Source organism: Myripristis murdjan, chromosome 6, assembly GCF_902150065.1.
Source record: "Myripristis murdjan chromosome 6, fMyrMur1.1, whole genome shotgun sequence".
In the NCBI taxonomy this organism is placed as follows: Eukaryota; Metazoa; Chordata; class Actinopteri; order Holocentriformes; family Holocentridae; genus Myripristis; species Myripristis murdjan.
The window spans coordinates 20014106-20041830 of NC_043985.1; the positions used below are offsets into that span (position 1 = coordinate 20014106).

General features: G+C 40.8%; 1 protein-coding gene across 2 annotated transcripts; it reads left to right on the forward strand.

The window, feature by feature from the left end:
• LOC115361078 (RNA polymerase II elongation factor ELL2) lies at positions 1–27433 on the forward strand. 2 transcript variants are annotated; one of them, XM_030054355.1, is made up of 12 exons: positions 1–161; positions 2749–2796; positions 14624–14751; positions 15359–15513; positions 18348–18589; positions 19307–19431; positions 20812–20926; positions 21623–22079; positions 22598–22661; positions 23186–23357; positions 23474–23518; positions 24051–27433. In XM_030054355.1, the coding sequence occupies exons 1-12, from the start codon at positions 24–26 to the stop codon at positions 24159–24161; spliced, it is 1800 nt and encodes a 599-aa protein (XP_029910215.1). In that variant the 5' UTR covers positions 1–23; the 3' UTR covers positions 24162–27433. The 2 variants fall into 2 exon arrangements, with proteins under 2 accessions (XP_029910215.1, XP_029910214.1); XM_030054354.1 differs by having other exon boundaries at positions 23186–23518.
• Positions 27434–27725: the final 292 nt, after the last annotated feature.

A 27725-nucleotide genomic window follows, 5' to 3' on the forward strand; every position in this document is an offset into this window, starting at 1 on the left:
GCCAATTGCCTTCAGTTGTAGAAATGGCAGCATTGAGGCAGGAGCATCGGTATGGGCTCTCTTGTGGAAAAATTAACAAAAACACCCCGAATAAAACTCTGTATCACGTAAAACTCACCGACACTGCCATCCGGACACTCGAAGCCTACCAGAATCTGAAGGTAAGGGACATTTCGGGCTGAATTTGCCAGTTTGTGTGTGTGTTTGTGCGTGTGTATGTGTTTTTTTAAAGCACCCCGCAACTGGGAACTGTAAATTCACCACTGAAAACACAGCAGGCTTTTTACTTTTTAGAGCAAAAAGTTGAAATAGTTCATTAGCCAGCCGAGCGTTCAAGTCACGACAGTGTAGCGTTGGTGCCGTTAAGGTAGCGTCAGGCTGGGCTCGTTTATTATGGCTCAGACAGTTACTGTAAAGCAGGGCAAAGCTTTTATTTATTGTGATCATAATAGGCGATGTAGTAGACTTTGATGAATGAACGGATTTGGTTGAAGTCCCGTAAGCCTCGAGGAAAATTGTTTTGAGGAGGAACAGATGCGATTGTTCATGTTTGCTTGTTTACCAAAACATAATCTAACAAAAACCAAAGGTGTTGAAGTTCCTGTATGAAACATATGTGATGTTGTGCGCTTTATAAGGCTGCTGGGTTTGTCTCTGCTTCGTAACCATACATCTGCAAATGAAATACATTATTTAGACTCTGCAGTAAGCCCATAATCGACAAGATTGTCAATCATTAAATGTAGCCTAAAGAAGGCTGTGTTTTTCCTGCTCACTCGTTCTCGGGAATAATGGAATTAATGAATAGGCTATCAAGCAAATCATTAGTCTCTACTGTTTCAGACGGCTGTTATTACCGTGGGTTGTTTTTATGGATCATTAGATTAGACCTAGGTAGTTTGTCCAAATAGTCTTCTCCATGGTAATGATAGATAAAACTGTTCTTCTCGCGGTTATGGTTATTATCTAATTTTCTCGAGTCCTCTGAACGGTCATAAGTAACAAGCCTGTTCCTGTGATAAGTTGCTCGTCTGCCTGTCTGTCTGTCTGTCTGTCTCTGTGTCTGTACGCCATCCTGGACCATATAACCGGGACGCGGGTTCGGTGGTTTACCGTCTCCGATCCCCCAAACTTGGCCGCTCATTGGGTGGCGGGGCTCGGCAAGTTGTTGCTGGGCTCTTGTATATTATTGTTTTTGCCCTTTACACGTCCGGAAGCCCGCCCAGCTCAAAAGCTCATTGGTCCATGAGGCAGCGTAAACTTCTGTACTGTTTGCCCCAATCAGAGCGCTTGGCAACTTCCTCCAGCCAGAACGCAGGATAGGTTATTCCCAAGTTTTCCATGTCAGGAACCACCCAATCAAATGCGCTTTAAACCACGAGCTTCCACATGTTGTGGAGATTTTGTCCTCAGGAACCCCAGTCTTAGAGGTTTTTCTTATTAAATATCATCTAGCACAGCTGTCTACACTGTAGGTGAGGAGAGGACAGTGAAACCTATAATGAAGAGTCTCTCCTACACACTCTTTAATTTTATTAACTTGTATTGAGTAAAATAATACTTAAGCTCCCCTCGATGTCCTGGGACATTAGGCACACTCCGCAGTATGATTAACAATGTACATATAAGCAGGGAAACCATGTTAAAATGTAACAATGAAAATGATCAAAGATTTTTTTTTTCTAGGATAGTCTCCTCTGAAAATTTTCTGAAAGTCAAATTTAGACATTGCAAGAGTTTTCAACTTCAAGAGCAACAGGTTTCCTTGATTAATTAAGATCAGTGCTGTAGTCGCGTAATGTGCACAGCAAATATTTGAGGCTTTAGAATGTATTATTTTAATGAATGTCAAAGGCTGAAGAATGGCAAATAAGTTGCAACAATACTCGTCAGTGTAAGAAAGTATTTCTCCCAAAACTGTTCACAACAGATTAAGAGCCCTGTTGATCATGGCCAGAGCTGCACCTCATAGATAATAGGACTAAATATATGTCAACCTGCCTGAAAGGCAGAAAATGTCTCTTTATTCTTTCAACAGATATTTTGGACTTTGATTTCAGGGCCTCAAACCACATACTCTACAGTTTCATTGTTTCACAAAGGTTTATTTGGAAAATACAATTGTGCAGAGAACACGACTTTCTGCAGTTCACTGTACAGAGATCATTTAAAAAATACCTTTTTGAAGAAATATAATTGGTTTTGGAATGGGCTTAGCCTTCCTGAGAGGCTAAGCTCATGTTGTAACCTTTACTCATTTAGATGGGAAATCAGCTGAAGAACACACACACACACACACACACACACACACACACACACACACACACACACACACACACACACACACACAGCAAACTGATTGACATGAACAAAGTTCTCTGTAGGCTAGATTGATTAATCAGACACATTCCTCCGAGGATTAGGGTCAGAGCTCCTTGATCTGTAGGCCTGTCTGTATAGCTATACGACAGTAATTCACTGGGGGAAAAAACCTGCTGGGAAATGGCAATTATGGTAATTTCTGGCATTTAATGGGAAAAGTTTACTAAGCTTGTCTCCTAAGAAGAGACACTGTTGCTGTCACCTTTTAGGTAAAGAAATAACTTAAGTACAACTGGAACAATGGCAGTATATTTTCTCTTATGATATTATTTGGTGTATAAGATGTCCATGAGCTTAAATACAGACACTGTTCTACTTTATAACAATGCCTAGTCACTAACCTTTTTCCATTTTTTCCGTTCTTAGGAATCACTACCAAATCAGCCAGCAATTTGCTTTAAGGGGACCCAGGGGGTAAGTTATTTTGCATACTGCTCCTAATGCTTCTGAAATTGAATGCTTTAATTAGTCCTGATTTGCTGTGGAGCACACTTGTGACAGTTCCTCTGCACTTCTTATTTGATTCCCAAGCATGCAGTAAGCAGTTGCATGCATCCACTGTTAAGCCCACGAGGCCAGCCTTGTGAGATTGCAAACATAAAGACCCAGTGATCTCCTCAGAGAATGTAGCGGTGGGAATGCACATGTACATGATTATTTTCTCTATACCCCAAGTTTTGCACACTGAGGTTTTTTAGTGAGGAAAGGTAGGACTTGTTTGTTCCAATACAGTGTCAAATATCCTGGATTTTTGTAAGTAAGGAGATGAGGTACATAATCTACAAAAACACTCGGCATTGAAAGTGAGAGGGCATTCCTGTGAAGCGGCTGTAAAGAAAGATGCCTGTGTCCAGCCAGATTAGCCCAGCCACTAGAACACCCTCCCCAGCTCTGCCTGCTAGGCTACTACACATTTACCACACAATCGGCCCTGTCTAAAAGGAGCTGTTCTAATCCCTGCAAGAGCCGATTGCATTGACGAAAGTGACTTTGCTCTGTACACAAACGCCGGCCCTGTGTGCTCACACGGGCCCTGGAAGCCCTAAGACAGGGTACGCTTTCCCCCCAGGCTGCTAGCCAGGTTACTGGGTCAGGCTTGCAACTGGGGAGGCTTTGTTCAGAGAGGGGGAGGAGGTAGGGGAGTTGGAGAACCCCAGGGAGCCCCATGCCTCCACGCCTGTTGTCTCTATGCCGACATGAATGATCTGAAATACAGGAATGGCACAGGAGCTGCAGGAATGGTTATCTTTGCTTAACAGTACTGGAAACACACACATACAAAATGTGGCCAAAACACAAACAATACATGCAAACGTGTAATTGAACATATGTAAAATGCACAGTCGATTAGCATGCTTTACAAGAGTCTTTCTGTGTAGCAATGTTAAGTGTGTGCAATTTAAGTGTGCTTTAATCACTGAATAGGATTTGGTGATTATATCTTGGTTGGCACATTACATATTCAAATTGCTTCGCAGAATTCAAGCATAGGCTCCCTCCCCCTCCCACAGTAGTCCCTGGGCTGGACGATTGGGCATTAATGAGGTAGCTGCAACCATTGGTGGGGGAGACGAGATTAAGCCTTTAGTGGGGGGAGGATGTTGGTGAACATGGCAGTCTGCTGTACAACAGACTGAGGCGATAACCAGTATCTGTGTCTCCAGGTTGGAAGGCTAAAACGCTACAAATGCAGTTGTTCACCTACTTATCCTTATCCTGCATTTGTGCCAAATTCCAATTTTTTTCTTCTTCGGGGTTGGAGCTCACCTCCTTCCCTATAGCAGCATGAGGTTCAGGAGGTCATGTGTGTGGTGTGTGTGTGTGTGTGTGTGTGCGTGTGTGTGTGTGTGTGGAGATTTGTGTCCACTGACAATTGGCAGCTGTAGCAGCGCTCCAGCTCAACAGCCATGACTGGATCCTCTGATCTCGGCTCTTGCCAGCTCATGTCACATTTCGTGCGAGGGGGCACCTCAAGGGCCACAAAACCAGTGGAATTCTTCAAAACCGCTGTCTTGGCGCCACTCCAGGGCTCGGTGGTATCAGGGACCAGGGTTCCTATCGAGAAATAGCACAGTGAGGTTTTCGGCTGCCTTTCTGTCTGACCCTGTGGCATTTAGCCCTACTACTGTAAATTGTCGGCAAAGCTTGTAATCATGCATTGAAAGTCAAAGGCCCTCAGATTTCTCTGGAACCAGTGTTCAAGGGAAACTGTGAAATTTACTCATAGCAACAACAATAAAAAAAAAAAAAAAACATGCTGACTTCAAATGTAGCTAACCTGCATAGTACTACGCCTGCTTTGACTAACTAAATAGAGTCTAAAGCAAGAGGGCAAGAGGAAAGTGAACTGAACAAGCTTGATCGAGTAACTAGTTTTGGGAGCAGAGAAAGTAAAGAGAAAAAAAACTCACAGTGTCAAACGTGGAGACGGTGATGCAACTGTAAAGAAATAAGAGAAGAAAAGAGGAGCTCCTTTCACGTTTCATAAAAGCTTGCACTTGAAAAGAATTTCGAATCTAGATTACTTTGAAATAATCACCGGGGACTGAGGAGTATAGTCAGTGCTGGTCTGGGTTCCCATGGCCTGGAATTTCACATCCTAGTGCTTATTTTCCTTTAGGCTGTCAGTGCCGTCTACTTGCTGGCATGTTCTATACCCATTTAGTAAAAGAAATTAATCTTGCATTAGTTCTTCTTTCTTAGATCCATGCTGTAGGGCACATATTGATTGGGAAGGTTTTTTTTTTTTTTTTTTGTAACTTGACACTGCTTGCACATTCTTGCTATTGGAATTTGTATTTTTTTTCCCACTTGTGCTTGTGTGCTTTGCACTGTAAGTCCCTTACTTTATTGCAAAGTTTATACATTTCTTTGAGATGTTAACTGTCATATTGTGCCACTGAATAGAAATGCTGTGAATGAATCTCTTTGTAATTTCATAATAGTAATAATGGGTGTTACATTATGACACAGTAAGTATTACTGTGTCAGGCGTGGCGTTGGTATTTCCTGTTCCATTCATACATGGTTAATTGCCACAACAATTGAAAAGGCAGTTTTATTTATGGCATTGTCTGAGTTTATGTGCTCAGCTGCCATGTAAAGGCAGTGGTGCTGAGATGAGAGGAATGTAGCAGTCCTCTCAGAGATATTCTCATGACGACTCTGTGGCTCAGCTTCCCCTGGGCTGCCTCCTGCCTGCCCTCTTGATTATTGTGCCATTTCACCCCATGCCTTGGCTGAATCCTTGGGAGACATCAGGGCCTCTATCTCACACACGGCTGCTCTGGCTCTACCCCCACCACCGCAGCGCTTTACCTCCCGCTCACATCGCAAATAAGCTTTTGCAGTGTGTGAATGTGTGTGTGTGTATGTGTGCATGCACACATGCGCACCCGTCAGGTTTTTTTCCTTCTTTTCTGGAAGCTAATTAAAATAACAATAACAGGAATGCGGTTTGAGAGCCGTCCTTTCCCAGTGGCTCAGCAGTGAGTGGGAGAGTTGTCCCACGTGTGTCTGAAAGGGCACACGCCGCTCTATTCATCCAGATGTGTTAAGCGAGGCAAAAGTCCCTGTATGCCCTGCTCGTCTGAGGCCCACTGTTTTCACGTTGGAGCAGTTGGCCTCAGGATTTTTAGATCACATATTTTAGGAACAGGCCTCATGAGATCCTCTAGTTAAGGACTTTTCTGTAGCAGACTCCTCTGTCATTATTGTATACTGTAGCTTAAAACAAGGGATTGCAAAGGACTTTACTAGGACTGGGGCAGTTAAATTGTATTTTGTGTTCACCAAGGTACTGTAAAAGTTCGTAAATCACTTTGCTGCATTGGTGAAGCTGTGTCGGCTAAATTCCACAATATACAAACAATAAAAAAGCCAAACATTTCCAAATTAGAATCATGGCTAAACATAGCAACATGTATACATTTGTGCATTCTTTTGCGGCGTCATATTGTTTTATTTATTTACACTTGGTGCCAGTGGGGGGGCATTAAGATTAAAAGGTAGCCATTACCCCAGGAAACTGGAAATTACAGTAACGCCACCAAGGCGCAACAAAGACTACAAGGCTTGAAGAACTATTTGATTAGTCATAAAAATGCAGACATCCTTAATAAGCTTGGTGAGCCAAACTTTGAAATGATTCATCTTAAAGAGTTGACCACAAGATGTTATTATGGAAATATAAACAAATGCAGTGAATTAGAAAAGGAAATGGAGACGCCTGTCCACAAGGCGGGGGCAAACCAGTTGTGTGATATTTTAGACTATTTGCAGATGGCCGTACAGTGGGGGCTGGTGCGCAGCTCAAGGCTTCTTTTTTTTTTTTTTTTTCAGATGAATCCATTTGTCCTCAAGAGCCTCCTCAAAGTTGTTTCCGCAGCAAGTATATGGTAGCCTTTCAAACCTGCTCGAGTCAGCCGTCATCCATGCTGATATGCCCTTGAACAAAACATGAACATCTTCTGTACTTGTCCCAGAGACACCAGGGCCGGCCTTGTGCTCTGATCCCTCTGGTGACATGTTTTCATGTATAAAAGAAAAATAGTATTAAAGTAGTATTAACTATTAAAGTATTACATTTCGATGTAGGATTAGAATGGGATGCAGGAGATGATTCATGACAAGTAACAATAGGGCTTATTCTGAAAAACAAAATCTGTGAGGAAAATTTTATGAAGAGACTCCTGTATTACATACAACCATCAAAAAAAATCTTAATGGAAAGTATGACATTGACAATGAGATTGGTATTGACATTACACTCAAAATTTCTTATTACACAGTGTCCAGTATGGCATCTGGTGCTCCAAATTGCCAAATAAATCCATTGTTTTTTGGACTGATAGAGACTATTGCTCAGCACTAATGGAGTTGGTGGGGGTCCCCTGGAAATTTGTATCTAACAAGGATGACTAATGGTGTCAGTCTATTTTAGTTAAGATGAAAAGTAAGATTTCTTGTTTATATTGCTGTTAAAAAAATATAGAATCACATTCTCACCGAGGTTATTGAATATCTGCAGAATACTCAAATCCTTGAGTCCTCTTATCACTTGTCAGTAAAACAGTCATTTCAACAACATCCTGGATATGTTTCAAGAGAATCCTGCATCACATTGCAGGCTCAGTGCTTTCAAACCAGGAATCATTAAGATCTTTAAATATTTAGGTGATAATAAGGAAGCTATCGTTTAAATGTCCTGTGATAAATGTTGCTATCTTCCTTTGCAAAGCTTTAGATTATTAATCATTTGGAGATTCTTTGGTTGATGTGAAAAAAATATTATTTTTTTCCTTGATTTAAAAATGTAGCACAACATGATACGAGCAATGCTGGCAGTGCAAATAAACATGGGCACACAAACATGGTCAGAGTGCAGCATTATTATGTTCAGTATTGCCAGGTTTCCTTAAAGCTTAAACCCCAGAGCTTGCGAGCAGCACGGGAGAGCTATTTTTTAACCTAAAGACAGAAAGCGCTTTAACAAGCTTATGTAATTCTTACTAGGTTTGTGATTTATACAGTGATACACTGTGCAGGAAGCACTTGGATGAATTCAGTTCTCAGGGCCTTGGTTGTACTTGGATGTATGTAAGAGATGAAATAATCTAAAACTGATTATATCATTTGTGTTTTGAATAGATTTTAACCATCATCCTTTCCTCTGCTTTTCATGAGCAATACCAGTAACTAACTATCAGCTGTAAATGAATTCATTAAATAAACAAATTGTCTGCCAACTTTAAAAGTTTGGAAAACATTGTGACAGCTGCAATGTATTGGCAGTCATGATCACATTGAATTCAGATCTCAAGAATAGCAATTGCACTAAACATCTCTGCCTTTTGGATTTTATATTTAGCACGGCTTATCTCCTCACCCTATATAACCTGGTTTTACACATCACATTTTGATGCATGTTTTGGATTTTCCCTTGTCCCTCAGCGTTTCCCTGCAAATTAATCAGGTTTGAGCATACTTTCCAATGCACAATCTGTGAATTGTTAAAGGATTACAGCCTGCCTGCTTGTGTGGAGAAAAAAGTCCTATAATGGGAGTATAGTGCAACGCGCCAAGTGGTTCAGGACTGGTGCAGTGAAACAGCTAATAATCAACAAGGGAACGACTTTTTGGTTTCACTGTATCTCAGTCCCAATAGTCAACGTGTGAAAAGACTTTTCTAACTTCTGAACATGTCACTACTACCTGCACATTATGTTAAGACTTACAGAAGGTGTGTGCACAGAAAGCAATATTCACAGCAGTACTTAACATGCACACATTGTTTTTTATGTATTTTTAAAATTACGTGTCAAAATGAGAAAAAGCTGTGGATTATGCTATTATATTATCGTCCTCCTTTTTTGCCAGTATAATTATGGGCTTTTAAAAGATGGCCAGCAGTGTTGTCTCCATCCCTGTGTGTATCTGCGAGGGAGGCACCCTAAGGAAGGGTGGGGGGTGGTGAGTTAGGAGATGGAGAGTGTTTGTTGAGGTTGACAGATTAGCCCCAGCTTCTTGGAAAAGACTGATTTTGCTTGGCATAAGAGGCAGTACCTTGGGGGATGCTCGACAATTGCCCATCCCCATATCCCCACACTGCTCCCGTCAATCCCCACCCCCTTCCTTTGCTTTCCTGTCTCTACCAACCCCCCTCAATGAATAGACACAGAAACCACCACATCCAGGCTCACTGAAAGCATGATTTAGATCTTAAGAAGTGATGTCACGCATTGTCTTTTCAAGGAATGAGTCACAATGGAATCATAGATCACACTGTAAATAGCTCGGGGTTAGCAAATAGCAATAACTAATTTGACCCTGTTTTTCTCCAAAGCATTGTATGCCAGCATCACTATCCTTGCTTGCCTGCATGTGTCACTGAGATATTGTGTTCTGCTCAACTGACACTTAAATGCTTTTTTGTTGTCAGACCCATGGCCCAACTTGTGGAGCCCATTAGAGAAACCATGGTAACAATCACTTTCATCCATGGCTGACGTATGTTTTCAACTTTGCAATTGCATATAGCGTGCAGTTCAAATGGGAATAGATTCATGGGGACAAACACATTGGTCCCAGTCATGATTCATCCCCCTCTTCACTGCTGAGTCGCTTAGCACATTCCAAAGGAAGGACTGTAGGGTTATCCCTCATGCACAGGCTCTATTGGGAGCCCCCTTACCCCCCACCAACCCCCAATCCCCCCCTTTACCCCCCAACAACACACAGCCACACGTCCCCGCTGTTCATGAATAATCCAGGCGGGCCGACAGGCCATTGCACTCAGCTCTGTGGGGGAAGAAGCTAGAACAAAAGACGGGCAGCTCACAGAGCAGCCATGGCTGAGCAGGCTCAGATGAGAAGACAATGGTGACTAGTGTCAGTACAGACAGGGGCAGGAGGCAAAGACTTCAGAGTAAATCACATATCCAGGCGCCTCCTTCCATCACACTGCTGCCACGCCAAATACCAGAGCTGGGAACCTTGCCTTCTCGCTTTTGTCTGCAGAGCAAAAGAAAGAAGGAAAGAGAAATCATCCTCTCATCTTTCCTAGCAGATGTTTGGCTTGCAGGAGCAGAAAATATGGAAGAATACTCCTCTTTAGTGAAATTATTTTGTCATCCTCCACCAAACGGGAGGGTTAAGAATTCTGTATAACCCGATCAAAGATGAGCAGTCTTCACTTGCTCTGGGAGTTAAAGATGGAGCTTTGCATGGACATCACCAATGGTGCCCTTTGTCCTTGTTCAACTGCAGAGCCCCCTGCCAAGTTTTTACGTTCCAGTCCAGTTCACACCTTACAGCAGGCTGAAAGTATTTGACATCTCCAAACACACAGGGCCTGGAGTAGCAGATGTGGCTGTGCCGGGGCCACAGAGGCAGTTATTGTATCAGCCTGTAAACTCCACGGGGGGCTGCACTGACAAGGTGCTAAGGATTTCCATTTTGGCTGCTATGACCATAACTGTCCAACGGCTAAGCTTTAGTTATATCATAATAGTGGGCAGCATTATTACACACGTCTCTGTTGCACACAAGCTCTCACTGCTGTGTTTTTTTTTCTTTTTCTTTCTTTCTTTTTTCTTTTTTTGGAGGCATCTCACTGACCGTGTGTGTGTTACATGTACACTAATACAGTCTTCATCTGATTATTAAAGCAATTTTACTAAACTGACACATGTTAACAGGGTTCCCTGATTATAATAATATCCCATTAAGCGTTTACTCTAATTAATCATCAGATTAAAGGACTTGCAGTTCTACTGTCATAATTAGAGTACTAAGGATTATAACATTTTAATGAATTCTTCCCCTAATTTAGAGCTGGACAAATAAATCTTGTTTAATAACTATTTTAAGGAGTTCTACAATAGCAACAACAAATTAAAATGACATATCAAAACTGATTTCAGTGGATAGAGGAGATTTTCCAGTGTACGCAATTCAAAAGATAATACATGTCTTAGTCCAATTGATGTGATTTTCTTACAAAAAAGATGAAACAGTCACTTCCTTGGGATTTATCGTTTTTGTAGTTGTTAGTTAAGGGTCATTTGCACTATTCAGCTTGTTCTGAAGAATGTTTACACACAGTTTTGTGTCATTTTGTGTGTAAGATAAGCTTGTTAACAGCATGTCTTGATGCTGTTAACTCAAAGGGACAATGTAAGTCTCAATCAATGTATTGATGTGGACGTAAAGTCACTTATTTATTGTTCACTCCATTGTGTTAAAGGGACTGAAATGTAAAGAAACTGCATTTAAATCCAATTTGCTGTTAAATACTCTCCATCCCTACAGGATCACATGCTGTTTTGTGGAAACTGTTCACCAGATTATTTTTAAAGTTACATGAAAGTGTTTGGGTTGCTTCAGGGGAAACAAACTCCTAACAATCTGCCATTGCAGAAGCCACACTTTATTATTCGTTGTTATTAGCTGTGCCTAGAGCTTGATTAAGAATTAAAATGATTACTGTCCTGAATGTTTTTTTTTTTCTTTTTGTGGACCATTTACCATTTAGTTTACATTTAGATTGATGATTGTGGATCTCATATCTTCAGTTTCTTTGCCTTTTTTCCAGTTTTTGTTTCGTTCTTTTATGAACTATTGTGCATGACATGTATTGCAGAGCTTTATTGATAATAGTGAAGTGGGGCCTAAACCCTCTGCCCATGGTGAAGGTTAGGAGATGTTTGACCTCGCTCCCTGCGTGTGACCTGTGGGTGTGTGGGGCTCCCCCTGCTTAAAGAGAGCTGGAAAGGGTTTGCACACACAGGGGCCTTAGAGCCTTTGGGATCAGACCCAGGCTCCATACTGAGACCTCTATGACTCAGCAGCTCCATGTAAATCTACACCACCTACTTGACTGACAGTAGCTCCAGGGTGACTAACCTGTCAATGTGGGTGGTGTCATTGAGCAAACCAAAAGTCAGAGTGGATTTCATCAGTTTGGGTGGGTTGATGATACCAGCCACTTTGCATAAATTTGCTGCAAAGATAAGTCCTTTCTGCAGTTATCATGCCACAACTTTTCATCTGCATCCTGAAAGCCCATTCACGTCTTACAATGCAGATGCCTCTTCAGTGGACTGACCTTTGAAATCAAACATTTAAGTTCAAACTAGACCTTTTCACAGGCATGTTTATCTTATAGGGACAGATAGCAGTTTGGGATACTTCATCAGCAGTGATTAAGGTTTTAGGTGTAGCACCTCATATTTTTAAGCTGTTTTTATTGTGGCATGTTTATTTTCTCTTGTACAATTGGGGATTAATTGCAATCCTCCTTAGCTTAGTTTGGGGTTTTAGGTGCAGCACCCGATCATCAGTTATGTGATTCCCAAGGTGACGGAGGCCAGTCTGGCCTTTAGGAGGCAGGAGCTGGGAACTAATGGGTTAAATGACATATGGTTATGAAGCTGGAGAAGGAAGCTGTGAATAAAACGGGGGCGACCTCTGAACAGTCTGACCTGTTTGACATTGATTAGAATTAGAATGTGAAGTGTGCATGGTGGCATGGATGGGGGTGACAGGCAAATCTAACGCATGGCTGGAGGGGGGGGTTCATACCGCAGGGGATGTGGTGGCACTAGGGGGGTGGGTGTATCACGGGGTTACCCTGATTGCAAAGCTAAAAGTGTAAATCTTGTATCTGTGCTGTCGTACGAGGGCAGCCCAGCTTTTGTTTTTCAGTATCCTCTTTTAAGACACAAATTGTTCTGCTGCTGCCACTATGGACAGCATCTTGAAGTAATAGGTCTTGAGGATGCGGCTCGTCTGTTGGTCCTACGCTCACTTTGATGCTTTTTTGGTTGATCGTAGTTAATTAGCGTAAAAGCCAAAGCAGACATTTGTGGGATTCTACCTTCCCACTTCATGCAAGCGGCTGGACATAAATAGGTCAGAATTAATGGTCAGTTGTGTGTCTCAAGTGTCCGTGGCCTTGCGAGCTGCTTTGCGTTTTGTGTTGAGATGGGTGGGCCGTACAGATTGAGGGAGGCCGATGGGGGTAGGGTGAATGGCATGCGTTGGGTTTCAGAAGAGGAGGAGGGGTGCTGAAAGAGGAGCCGTTCATTGGCTCCGTGCTGCAAAAACTGCTTATGGCTTTGCTGCATGACTGGGCATTTGTGACAGCTATAGTCCTGCCTGCCACATCTGCCAGGGGCACTGTGCTCTCTGCCAGTCAGCCCGCAATCAATCACTTACCACTGATAACTAAAAAGGCAGTTTAAAGACCCGCTGACTGGCATTTGTTTGTCTTGAGACTTGCAGTAAAAAAAAAGCTGTGACTTAATGTGTTTTCCAGTGGTCTGCTACAAAAAAAGAGGTGAAAGAGGCCACATTTCAGCTGTCGCAGGAGTCTCACTGTAAACCTGATATAGCCTACACAAAGCTAGACATCAGTGAGGCTGTATCCGTAATTTGTAAGAAAGAGTAATAATCATTGGCCCTCTCCTGAATGTAGGACACGGTACTGACAAAAGTAACAAACTGTCCATTTTCAGGCTGAAATACAGCTGCAGGCAGTATAAAACAGAGGTGCTGCTCAATATGTTTTAAAGAACATATTACCTGTTGGTTAATGACTTTCTGTGTTGAACCGGCCTTTTAGTAGAAGTAGGTTTTTGGGTCATTTTATGTAACAGGTTCCTGACGGAGATAGACAGCAGCCTGTTGGCTTGTTTGTTGCCAGGGAGCCGTGGACGGTATATGTCAGAAGAGGTTATCACCCAAGTACAAAAGCCGTCTGTTGTACTATTGTTATGGTTTGCCTTTCAGACAGGCTCCACCCATGACTGGCTACAGGTCATCATCTCTGACCTGGGAGGTCTCATGGAGCCTCTGTGATTGGCTTAAGTGGGAGATTATTTAGGTCAAATTTATTGCTTGAATAAAAACCAGCAACTCAAGCTTGCTCCATTAGCGTATTTTTTTTTTTTTTTTTTTTGAGTTATTTAGTTGGTTTACTCTATCCAGTGTTTCTCTACTTTGAGATTACATTTAATCAGATTATGTTACATCTGTGCGAGATGAAAAAAGTTCTTATTATATAACGCATCACTCCACACACCCATACAGCAGTAGTACAAGATCAGCAATATTGACAGACACATTCAAGTGTGTCAGAGAGTGTAGCAGAGAACATTGTGACACTGTTGAAGGTTAATATGACTTTCAGAATGATTTTTGTAAACACACATGGAAGCTGGTGCACTGGTCATGCCTACACCACTAATAAAATACAGAAACCTTAATGTTTTTAAACAGTTCATACATTTTGAATATTATTAGACGATGGTGAGTGCACCATTTTCAAATACAAGCAATGAAGCAGTTTCAGAGATAACAAGTGAAGAGTAAATATAGCTTATTCAGTATTGTCTGTTGACATACTGTGTCATACTGCTACTGATATTTAAAGAAGACTGCCTTCCCAGTGATATTCATCACACTGTGTTTTCTAACAGGATGGATATTAGAATAGTGTGTGTAACGTAATGAGTCATCTGCCTGATAGGACAAAACATTCAGGATGTAATAGCAGAGGAACACTGTGTTACACTAATGTAGTGCTAAAGCGGGGCATTTTGAACTGAAATCATCTAAAGTTAGAATAGATTGTGCAACTTTAAGACATCGTGGTCTCAGTCTGTTTTATCATAAAGACATGTTTCACTTTTAAATTATCTCTCTAGCGATTTCATACTTGTTGCTTTTTTTTCCATAGTACATAAAGATCCCGGCGCCGGCCCCTGAATCACCTGATGCACTCAGAGTCTTCTCGTTCTATCTATCCAGTGACAGCAAAGACAAACCTCAGTCCAGCTTTGACTGCATTCACCAATATGTCTCAGGGTAAGCAGCTCACTTATTTTTCACAGTGAACCACAAATGGAATTTCACAGCAAATTGGGTGTCAGGCTGAGACCACAGCGCTCCCAAAGCAGCAGCCTCTCTCTTAAATATTCTTCTTATTACTGATTCAAGTAGCCCCCACGTGCAACGCAACAGGCTGCACACTATCAGCCAATATTCAAACATGCTCTCAACAATTATTCTATTCTATAATAACACCCAAAGGCTGATTTGCCACAACTGACCTCAGAGTTGTAACCAGAAATAATTGAGAACAGTAAGCTAGTATTTGTGGTCATGCAGGGTCAGAGGGTTGGTTAAAGGGTTACTTTAGTGCTGCTTTATTTGGCCCGTAGCTAAGAGGAGGCTTTTACCCTTCACAATTACTCACTTGTTGTTTGGAGTGGTGCTTTAACATAGCACTGGAGATTGTGTGACGTCAAAGAAACAGTTGTGTGTGACAGACGAGACTACACTTACGACAGCTACAATCGTAAAAACAAAAAAGTTTGATAAAAGGCTTACTCAATGATCTGTGCCAGGGAGTTTGTAAACTTTAAGTCTTCTCTCTTGTCTTGTCATCTCTTCTCCTCTCTTCCTAAAAAAGGGAGGGCAGGGAGCACCTGGAGGGCCAGGGCAGTATTCAGGATAAAATCACAGTTTGTGCCACAGATGACTCCTACCAGATGACCCGGGAGCGCATGTCTCAGGTGGAGAAAGACATCTGGAGCCGCTCAGCAATTGAGATCAAGCCAGGGCCAAGTAAGTCTTCGCTTAATGGCCGTTTCTACATTCTGTTGTATGATCCAACCACAGTTTACGTGGCAGCCTTTAAGCATGCATGGATCAAGGAGAGATAACTGGGGAGTTTCATGTTCCCAGAAAGCTTCTAATCCATTGCTTCTTGCCATTTTGTCCTGCTGATAATTGCCATATGGTGTGGAAGTTATCACATAATTGATCAAAGTACGGCTTTGCAATTATTCATGCAAGAGGGATGCCTCCATTTCTTGTAATTTTCCCTTCAGTTTGACCAGATTGCTCAGGCACTGTGCCAGCTTGCCTGCCAGCACCATTAATGTGATTGAGTTTGCCACAAATATGCACTAACAAGTCTCATGCTGAGTGGATGAAGTTTTGCCTAAAAGTTTAATTACAGTGACTGGGATTCAATTAGTTTTCATATGATGAAATACTGCATAATTTCTGAACACCATTTAAAGGAGAGGCCATAGTTAACCTTGACTACTGGGGGTCTGACTTGAGACCTTCTTTTTCCAATTAATTTTCTGTTTTCACAGTCTACTCCTTGCCTCAGCTACAGCTTTAGTGTCACTGTCTATTAAATTGAACAAGATGCATCTTTTTAAATGATTTAGCCACAAGGCCTCATGACATTTAGAGGTACCCTGTGAATTTTAATGCTTGTGTAGATAATATTTTATGAATGGTAACATGCTGTGCAGGACATAACTGCAACATAACATTTAGAGTAATTGCCATAGCAGCCAGCTGTTGAAGCCTATTCCTGCACATTACATGCCATGCTTTGCTGCTAAAATAGTCTCTTGGGGCTCTAGTATAATTCTGCTAAATTTATTGCATGTGAGACTTTCAAATATCTGATAAACATTGAAAGAGAAATGCTGAGACAATGGTCAGAGGCATATGCTGTCAACGGATGGCCCGTCTTTTGCTGGCCAGCACAAAAATGGACTTCAGGGACAGTGAGACTTGCAGACATTAAAGAATAATCAAACAAAAGTCAAATGAAGGGGTTGGTCCAGCCTTCACTGTATACCACATGCTATGGAGAGCACAAAACCCTTTTATGTTGGCTGACAGTCTTTTGCGGTACAATAATGCTATAATCATATGGAAAAAATGAGTATATGTACCATCTACAATCATAGGTTACAGAATAGAAAATGTCCATGGTTTAGAATATACTGTATGATTCAGGGTTTACTCTGGAAATCCAACCAAAATAAAAAAGGCATGTAGGGCCACCGACAAATGGATAACTGAAATTTTTGCACGTCTGTGGTCTTGAGCAAATTTGTGTTTTGTTTTATTTAAAATATAAAGATAAATATAAATTCTACAAAGTTATGAAGTCACCTACTTTACTTTACTGATACACTGTTACTGGGCCTAAATGTATTTTTAATTTAGTCATCGCTCATGCAGCATTCCCACAACCGTGACACCAGGTAATTTATCTTGGTAACTCAACTTCCCTCAAGCTGCTTTACTTTATTACCTTCAAACAATGGTTCTAGCTGCTACTTGCTTGAAATGTGGTAACACAGGTTGTTTCACTGCAGGATTTGACTAAAATCTCCATGACTTTGATCCAAGGTAGAGGTTGAAACAAGCTCCCGAAAGACTGCTGCATCTTGCAAAGCAGAGATGAACACCCCTGGATAAACTTGATTTAAATGTCTCATTTTGGAACTTCTGAGGGACATAATATGCTGGGTTTCATGATATTTGAATTTCTGTATTTAGGTAGGTAGGCACTATTAGGTGACAGCACTATCTCAATATGGAAAAAAATGAAAAGCTTAACATGCTTTGGCACGTTAACAGTACAGACTGAATGTACTTGTCTTAACGTAATCTTACTAAATTTAAATTATGGTGGAAACACAGGAATGTCAAATGTGACACTGGGTTTTAAAAATGATAGCTATCTTTTGTTTTAAGGCTGGGCTGTGTAGTAGTATATAAAGCAGATCCGTATGATAGTACATCATCCAAGTGAAGAGGCTGTGTCTTCATCTTATATAGCAACCACCAAAAGTATGGCTTAAAATTGTAATGAGATTATGGTCGGCAGACATCTATAAGCACTGCCTGCCTGGATCCAGCTGAATTAGCAGTGCAACAGGAAGAAAGGGCCTCTCTGTGTTTGCCGCTGTAGTTTCCATGCTCCTCTGTTTACACAGCAGTAGGCTAACCATACTGTCAACTCCTTGCACGGTGTTCCACAGGCAGCAACACTGCCTCTGCACACCAACACAGTAAAGTAAGGGCACAGTAGGTTGTTCAAGCTGTTTCTAAATATGGGTTAAAATCTAAGTTAACAACTGTGTCATATGGGGTTGAAGTGTTGTGCCTGTGTGAAGTGTTTGCATACAGCATCCTGCACAGTTTTCTTTCACCTTTAAAACTAAGTCCTGATTTGCATGCCTGGCCTGAGGACTGGGTCAGGAATGACATGTCAGCTGGGCTTTTCAAGAGACTGTCACTGTCTGTGAATCCTTTTGTAAGATGAGGTGTGATCCCTTTTCTTTTTATCGTGCAGTGGCCATATAGGAGGAACAGGAATCATTTTCCATTATTTTTTCAGTCACTATCCTGTCAATAAGCAAAGAGGCCAGTACTTACTGTGGCAGAAGTTTAAAGGTGCACTATGTAAGATTGCATTGAACTGAGAACCCTTCAGACTCAGAATCTAAAATGTCATTACATCAATCAGTTTTTCATAGTGAACCTATAATGAAGAATCATATTGTCAAAAACAACTGTATAAATACAACCACAAATGTCATGTTACAATCGTGTTGTCTGTCCATTTGTTATTATCTTAGGTAAATGTGTGAAGGTCCAGAGGAAGCAGGGGCTAGCATCTGGCACAGATAGCAGCAACAAGCACTCTCCCAGCAACAAAAGGAGCCTGGTTCCCAGCCCTGTGGCACACCGGCCCTTGAGGGACCGCATCATTCACCTCCTGGCCTTAAAACCCTACAGGAAACCTGAGCTGCTACTGTGGTTAGAGAGGGAGAGGGCCAGTCCAAAGGACAAGACTGACCTGGCCTCAGTGCTGGATGAGGTGAGAAATCTGGCACGTTGCAACATAGTCATAGTGTTGAGTGGAAATTGAATATAGTGTCAAAAGCAAAAACTGAAATGTAAGAGGAAATGCAGCAAAGTTTGGTGGATTTTTTATGAATAATCCTCTCTTGAGAACAAATCTGTACTTAAAGTCAGTTAATATTGCTTCAGGGTTTGAAATTGCAAACATAAAGAAGTCCCTCACTACTGCTGTTGTTGTACAGCTAAACCTCTGATCTGAAAGGGTGATTTCAGTAAGTTTATTTCAGGCATATTTCCTGTGCTCACTATGTTTGAGTGTCCCACTGCAGTCATCAAGTGGAGGCTGTGCCGCCGCTGGTAGCTGTAATTAGGGCTGTGCTTTAATTATCTTTGGAGGAGAAGATTGTGTTTTGACAGGAGAGGGGTGGGGTGTCTCCAGCTGGGCTCTGACTACTTTAAGAATTGGAAGTGGTTCGAGGGGTATTCTGCATAGATTTGTATCAGCATTAGACATTGCAGGAGTGTAAGGTTTGACTGTTTACTATAGAAACAATCTACTGTAGAGCCACTGAGGTGCAAAAAGGTCTTGTTTTTAAATGTAAGGTGGGGCATTGCAAGTTATCATGATAAAATGCTGATTGTCAACTTGATTCTCACCCTGACAAAATGCCTCGTTGTATTCACTCCCATTCCTGTTGGTCTTCTAACATTTTGGAAACATGTTGGTTTCCAGATTGCTAAGCTGAACACTAAGGACCACAGCTACTCTCTGAAGGATGAGCTCTACAGGCACGTCCAGAGAGACTGGCCTGGCTACCTTGAGGAGGAGAAGCAACTCATCCACCGGCTCCTGACCAGGTGGCTGTAATTTCCATTACTGTTCATTTATCAAGTGAGCCATAATAACCATCGCTGCTATTCATCTTCAGCGTTTGATCTCTTTGTGTTTCATTCTGTGACGGAAGTCAATGTGAGAACCCATGACAGAATGTTTTCTTTAGTTTGTATAATTCCTCTATCATTTTTGAAAGGCACCTTTGGGCAGATAACATGGAAAAGAATCTCTCTTCAGGGTTGGGGGGGGATTGATGCGTTTTGACAATGTGCTGGCGTTAATACAGCCAGGCCACTGGATTAATGCAGAAGTCTGCTGTGATCATGTTGAAAGGGGAGCTACTAAATGACTACTTCTCTGCACTGATGAATCTCTTAATGGGCACATCAAAGCAGAGGAAAATATTCACTGCATGGTGTTGCCAAATGGCATTAGCATGGAGAGCTCAGAGTAGCAAGGCCGAGCTGTTTGGGGTGAGCTGCGTCCCTCATGTCCTCCGTGTCCTCTGCCTGCCAGTAAGCACTGGCCATGTGCTTCATTTTGGTAAAAGTGCAGGCCCTTCTTGCTGATTGCACAGCACCCTGTGTTCCCAACTCTCATTTAAATCACTTACAGCAGAAGCCATCAAAATATTTTGATAAATGTGAACACAATGTATATGGTTTGTGGTAGCCTGTAAATGTAAACCTCATCATTTATTCCCACTGTAGTTTATTCCATAGTACCTTTTTAGCAGATCCTTTGCTGTCTTTCATTAAGATGTCATTAAGCTGTTATATCAAAAATGTCCTAAACTCTACTGGTTGCATGAATCCACTGGGAGGAAAGAGTGCTCTCTTGTAGTGGTGTCTGTATGAGGAAGAAGCTGTAGGAAGCAGATTGCCAGAAGAGAGGGTTTGGTCCCACAGTGCTTAAATCTGCTGCTATTGTTCTGCTCAGTGGACACCGCTCAGCCTTTGTGGTTGCCTACTGTAGATTTTATCACCAGAGAGTCACAAAAGAAAACATAACACAGAAACACTAACACTGCTGATAATATTCTCAATGTTGCAGAGGGGCTGAATGTTATTTGGTGACAACAGAAAAATATTCCAGTTTTCTTGTTTTAAGGCTGAATTATCTTGGTGAACACTTGTTCATGCAGGCACCAGCTTTGCCTGTTTAGGTTAAAGTAACCAAATGCCATTTTTTTTCTTCTCTGGGAAAAGTTCCCACCTTTCTCTGGAGGCCATGTCATCATAAATGTTAAAATGAACTTATATACTCATGAAGTCATAAATATGTCACTGCGATTTTTATGGTCCACATACTGTATCTTCCTGTTTATCTTTACAGCCCATTTAACCAGTACAGTAAGAATAAGCAGTTCACTGGAGGTGATATGCTCTTTACTATTTCTTCAGGAAGCTGCAGCCACTCCACAGTAACCAGTTGAAGACTCTCCAGTCCAACCATTCATTCCACAAAACTCCCGGGGACTCTCCTTCACAACTCAGTCCTGCCAAGAGCCTTTCTGTGGTAATTATTCACCTCAAATAAATTATACCTTCCCCCGCCGCTGCTTTCTCATAAGGCTGAGAGCGATGAGGGAGTTTCCTCTATTGCAGATGCAGATTGCAGGACTTATGATATTTCTGTTATATCGCTCAGGAATAAGAGTGAGTATATTATGTAAAGAGGGTTAAGTGTATTTGTATGACACCATCTGCTATGTGTGTATACATTTTTGCTAAATCTCATGTCAGGATCCAATTATGATGCTTCACTGTAGCGGTGATTATCGTGTATTCATAGCCATTCTATGTACTTTTGACAAATATTTGTTTACACTGACAAAGCCTGCTACTACTATACATGTATTTTTTTTATTCTACAAATCAAAAGAAAAAAAGGCCATACAAAGGATTATAAGATGCTGTTCAAATAGTAAATATGTATGTAAACAAAACTGCGGGCCCTGCTATTGTAAACAACAACAGTGAGCTGAACTTTTCAGTGTCCTGGTGTTTTTTTTTTTTTTGTGTTTTTTTTATTATTATTATTATTTCTATGACAGAATAGAATACATCTTTTATATATATATACTATAGGATTTTTTTTTTAAGTTCTGCGTTTAAAATTTGTCTCAGAACTATATATAGCACCTCTAAGAAACAAAATAAAGATTGTTAAAGAAAATGAATCATTTGGCTTTTTTTTTTTTTTTTTTTCCAGAAACGCCCATTGCCCTCTGACCCATCCAACTGTCAGACCCCCAAGAAACAAAGACTATTAGACCAGTGTTTGCCTCTGCAGTCCCCATCCAATGGAGACCATGGTCCCAGCGGGGCTCGCAGCTCCTCGAGTCACAGAAACACCAGTATACAGACCAAAATGGAGTTTGAACGAACCAACAATCACATCCAGGGGAGCCCAAATGGTGTTTACCCACAGCACAAACTCAGCAGGACATCTGACGCCCCCAAACTGGAGAGGACAGAGCCGGCCCCTACTGCACCCAGCCCCAAGCCCTCACAGACTCAGACCTCCATTTGCACTGATCAACAGCTCACCAATGGCCAACATAAAAAGAAGAGGTCCAAAAAGCACAAAGAGAAGGAACGAGAGCACTTAAAGCCAGACTGGATAGAGACCAGTCCAGACCTGAAGCAGAACCAAGAAAATCTCAACGGTAAAACAGCAAAAGAAAGAAAATTACTTGTTTTGGAAGTCGGTCTCATCTCATATAACATGCTGTGCCGTAATGAATCCTTTTTATATTATTTGCTCTGGCCATGACGTTATCGGTTTCCATTTAGCAGTTGCGAGGGGAAAAATGCTCTAATTTCCAGGGTGAATTACACTCGCCATCAGAAGCCCACAAAGGGCAATTCAAACATTTTCATTTGAGAGCGTCATGTGTGTTGTTAGGGCTGTAACATTTTCTTCGCCCTCTCGTCCTCACTCCCTGCTCTGGTCTGTTGATGATTGACTGTGGAACAGCTGGGTGACCTACGCTCCAGCAAGTCAGCACGCAGCGTCGCCTCCTACTCTGTGCTGCTGACGTCACTGCCTGCCTTGGAGCAGATCTCTTATCACCGACAGTGATAAATGATTCCATCAGCCTTGATATGATGGGGCTCTATCACATTTGCATTGGTAGATTGCTTTAACCTTTTTTTGTCTTTGTGTGCATGTGTTTATCTACAGACCATGAGGGAGCAAAAACACCTGTCAATCGAACCTCACAGGAGGAACTGCCCGACTATTTCATGTAAGTTCAGATGCACGTTGTGTCCCTCCCAGCCACCAACAGGGTTTGAAGATTTATTTCCAGAGCCAGTAGGCATTTCCAAAACTCCTTCTTAAAAAATATACAGTTTGTCACAAAATCCATGGGGCCACCTGAGTTGCTGTTGATATCATCTGCTGCTGACAAAAAAAAAAAAAAAAAAAAAAAAAAAAAGGTTTCAGTGTTAGGTTCAGCTTCAAAACGTTCACATAAATACTGGAAAGAATAAACAAATGTCTTAATGGGCTGTCACACAGCTACACTGAGAATGACTTCAAAAACAAATGATCTAATGTCTTAAATTTATACATCTGGTCAACACATCACAGTGTTAAATCAGTGACGTGTCAGACTCTTCAGTGCACTATTCTACAGCGCCATCTACTGGAAAGGTTAGGGCAGGAAAATGGCCTCTTTGTTTTATATTTCATTGCTTCTGGAGACAAGTGCCAGCCCCCTGTGCTTTTAAATAACAGCTCCCAAAACATTTTTATTTGCTCTTCCAGAAAATACAGCACCATCACTGCGCTGGAGCAGCGTCAGCAGTATAAGGACGACTTCTGTGCCGAGTATGATGAATACAGAGCCCTTCACGACCGGATTGGTACTATCACAGAGATGTTTGTTCAGTTGGGCTCAAAGATCAACACTCTGTCCCCTGGAACACAAGAGTACAAGGTACTTTCTGGCCCAAGGAACAGCAGCCTGCTCCATTTTCAACATAATACCATTTGTAAACAGAGAACCGCTCAGAAACATAACAGCCTAACACTGTTTTCTTTCGATCCTTCCAGCTTATGGAGGACCAAATACTACAAAAGTACAGAAAGTATAAGAAAGTAAGAATGTCATTATTTACCTTTCTCTGTCATAACCCTCTGAAACCTAAATGCATTCCCAACACACAAATTTACCTTCATGTCTTTTAAACATTAAAAATTCACTACTTTGGCCTATGAATATGCTTTTTTTTCTTAAAAATTACAGGCTCTTATCTAAAAATAAAAAATAAAAAAATAGTAACAACAATGCTAACAGTGAATTTTTTTTTTATTTAAAAAAAGTTTTTAAAAAGGCTGTTTTAGAGTGCAGAAGTAAATTAGAAAAAGCTTTTTATATCAATCAATAAAACTGATATAAAACTTATACAAAACTATACAGCAATTTTTTAAAAAAATCTTTTAGCAATTTTACTAGATTGCATCTTCATTGGCTAAAGTAGCAGCCTTAAAAAATTAAAAAAAAAAAAAAAAAATGATGTGAATTTCCTACAGGCTTCAGATGGTTAACGAAGCTCTTCCAGCATTACATATTGTGTTACACTTCATTGTGTATTATCGGAAACTCACCGGTGTCGCTTTCCCTTTTCAGAAGTTTCCTGGTTACCGGGAAGAGAAGAAGCGTTGTGAGTACCTGCATCAGAAACTGTCGCACATCAAAGGCCTGATCGTGGATTATGACCGAACACAGGAGCCGTCCTAGTCCCTGGCCTTTACCCTCACCGGGGTGTGAAATGACTGGACCAAAAGACTCCACATGGACCAAATAAAAACTGGCCAGCTGGGTCCTGGAGGGTAAGGACCTCGGATCCCATTGGAAACACTATTCACTTTACTCCTCCACGTGTTATTGGGATGGAGGAGCAAGGTTCTCTTTTCAAAAGTGGGCCGAGACCACCAACTCGTGATCAAATGATGCCCTTTAATACTATTGTTTCTAAGAATGATTGTTGTTGTAATGGCTGGATTTTGTTCTGCTGTAAAATGGATAGATGACACAGTGAAAGCCAAATCCATTTTTCTATGGAAAAATGCAAAATGGATGTGATCCTCCTGCCGAATTACATTTTTCATTTTATCCTTTCTGTCTTTTTGTCAGGACTATGAGGTATTGATTTGTATAAAGTAGATGGTACAATCAAAGGTGAAAACAAACACTACTAAAGTCTACAGTATATTTAACAGATTTGTTCATTTGCTATTTCAGTTATGGCACAGAAGCCAAATGTTGACATAACACCTTAATTCATATTGTTGAAGTTTAAATCAGTAAGTTACAGTAATTAAATCACATAACGACAATGACACGGGAATGCCATGGGACTTTTGGAAGCTAGACAAAATAATCATTCATACAAAACCTGCAACGCTGTAGTGCGGATACATTACAAAATTTCATCCTGATCTAACATTAATATAATTAAGAAAGTTTCGTGACGTTTAAAGCTTAATGCACAGATTATTTCAAGTTGTGTTACCTTGTGGTTTTTCAACCCAGGAAAATGTGTGGTTAGGAACAGTGTCTTTGTGCTTAAATTATGCTTTGTTTTGTTTTTTCTTCCTGTAGCTTTCTGCCATTAACTTATTCCATTTCCAAGGTATGTTCAAATGCCAGAAACACCACCCTTGCAACAACCAATTACGTTGGTTTCAAGCAAATGTTTGTGCAAAACAAGTGCTGATTCCAACCACACCTAGCCTACCACAAATTGCCTTTTGTAATGAAATGAAAAAAATAATACTAATCTGCTGAGACATCTCAAGTCTACTGGTTACCAATTTGCTTACTGGTACACAGTACACAACCATACCTCTCATATTTATCCTGTCGATGAATGACTACATATTGCTCTTTGCATCAGAGGCCTATTAGCTCTAAATGCAGGATGTTCACTTTGGGATAGTCCCCACATTTCGACCTGGTATGACTGCCTCGGCTGAGTCTGTTGAAAAAATAATTCACTCTAGTGAATGTTACATTTTGACACACACTACTGGATGTGGTAGAGATGCCTTCACCCGAATGGATTGTGTAATTTTGGACATCTTTGTACCAGCGCAGGTACATCTGAATCACCACAATCTGTGATTTCATTTCACCTTCATTAGCTGTGGCCTGAAGTAGGAGGTAGACACCAGATTTCAGTGTTCTGTTCTCATTAGCATCAGTGTAGCTGTGAACACGACCGTTGTCTTAAATATGGCTTAAAATGGGAGAATGAAGCTAATATTTGCCTTAACAAGTCTGACAAATATTTCCAAGATTCAGATACCCCCTCCTCTTACATGTACTAAGTCTTGGTTTTGATCACCTGCACAGTTCAAATGTTGTTTAAATGTCTTTGTTATTAAGGAAAAAAAAAACATTCATGTTAATGGATTGTTTTAGTATGTCGGTTGTATCATCTGTGTCAATATTTTTTTCCATGTGCGTCCTAATCATTTTGTGTTTTAGCTGCATTGTTTCTCATAACCTGTTAGATAATCATGAACTGAAAAGGTTCAAACTGATTTGAACTCGTTTTCCAAGCCTATCGAGCACCACTATCAAAAGCAAGAATTGTTTTTAGACATTGACGCAAAGTAACGCGCTTCACTTCTCTTCCTGCAGATAGTCAGTGTGCATCACGTCAAACGTTTGGTATGCTCTTTTGATTACATTGTGTGTTACTTCATTAGGTATTCTGGGATGTGTGTGACGATTTGAGACTAGCATTTGCTTTTACTTGGCACATATTCACCAAGCCTCAAAAAGACTAATATTAATTAGTTCTTGAGATTGAAAAATGATACCTTGGATTACAGACTTTTGGTGTTTTATCCATTTTAAGCATCAAATAGTGTTGAAACCTTAAACAAATGTTGGATTCTTAAGATGAGAAGCCAATTTTTTTTTTTTTCTTGTATTGGAATTTATGCCGAGGAACTCGTCTGTACATGATCTGGTTACATGAAAGAAAACATATGGGCTGCTCAAATATACAAAAAATAATTAATTTCTTTTGCACAATGAGATTTGTTTTCCTTCAACACAAAAAGCTGTTCATTTAGAGATGGAATTGAATATGATGTGTTGGTAAGAGTATCGAAAGATCTCTAACAGTGTCCAGCACCGGCGTAAGGTCACTTGCCCATGTAAACGTCAATATTAGCTGTAAAGACTGGTCTCAGATACGTGCTCTCTTATTCTGAGATATTAAAAGCCTAGTGTCTTTGGAGTATCGGACTAGACTGGGTTTCCAAAATCATCTTAGTGTCTTGATCATAAAAATTTCACTGTGCGTTCAAACTAGGGCTTAACCAGCATGGAGTTTGAAGGCCGACACTCAGTTGAGGCTGCCAAGAGTTGATATTTTGTGCCAACATTCAATATATTAAAATCTGACCATTTCCATGTTATTGGGGGAAAAAAGTATTCAATCACCCCGTGCAAAATTGTATAATTTGCTGGATGGATACATTTCTAAAATACTGTTTTGACCATGAGAACTGTCAGGATAATAATAACCATTGTTATTATCATAATAATAATGATTCAATCCATGTTAAGGGCTTCCCATGTAAAACCAGCATAGCACACTGGTTAATATTGTAATATATTGTAATATTGTGTAATCAAATAAGCTGCATCACATCAAAGAGACAGATGACACCAACAATACCGAGTTCTTTAATAAAATGTTAATATCTGCCTCATGTATGAGAAAACTCAGATACTGGTCTGTCCCTAGAATGAACAAAGTTAATTTTACCATTTGTAATATTAAGATGCTTTTGGAAAACCAAACCACACCTTAGGTCAAAAGGGCTTATCAAGTGCTAATTTGTATTTTACTGTTGCAGGAGCTAACTACTGTAGGTGCCTTTTTCCCTAAGGAGAGCAGAGCCACTCGGCATGTACCTATCATTAGTATTCTGGAAAAAAAAACAAAAAAACAAAACCTTGTGCCAATAGTGTTTACACATGTAATCTTTCCCACTATACTGTACTGTTCTTGTTCATGATCTTGGATTAGTCAGCCTGATTTCAGATGCCTTGTAAAATGGAAAATGGAAAACACTGCACAAGCAGTGACATGAAAACGGATTTCAGTATTTTCCAGTTCTGAAAAGTTGGCTTTTTTTAAAAATGCAAGGTTTTCCCAGGACACCAATTCAACTGCATCTTATTTGTCAGCTATTATCATTTGAAAGAATGGCCCAGTTTTTTTTTTTTTTTCCTCCTCTTCCAGCGCAGCAAACTGTTTTCACATGTCATTTCTGACCG

Excerpts from the sequence above, each read along its gene's own strand:
- LOC115361078 (XM_030054354.1), top strand. The coding sequence starts at position 24 with ATGGCAGCATTGAGGCAGGAGCATCGGTATGGGCTCTCTTGTGGAAAA. Across the intron at positions 15,514-18,347 it reads TGAGATCAAGCCAGGGCCAA|GTAAATGTGTGAAGGTCCAG; the intron begins GTAAGTCTTCGC and ends TTATTATCTTAG. Across the intron at positions 18,590-19,306 it reads TGGCCTCAGTGCTGGATGAG|ATTGCTAAGCTGAACACTAA; the intron begins GTGAGAAATCTG and ends GTTGGTTTCCAG.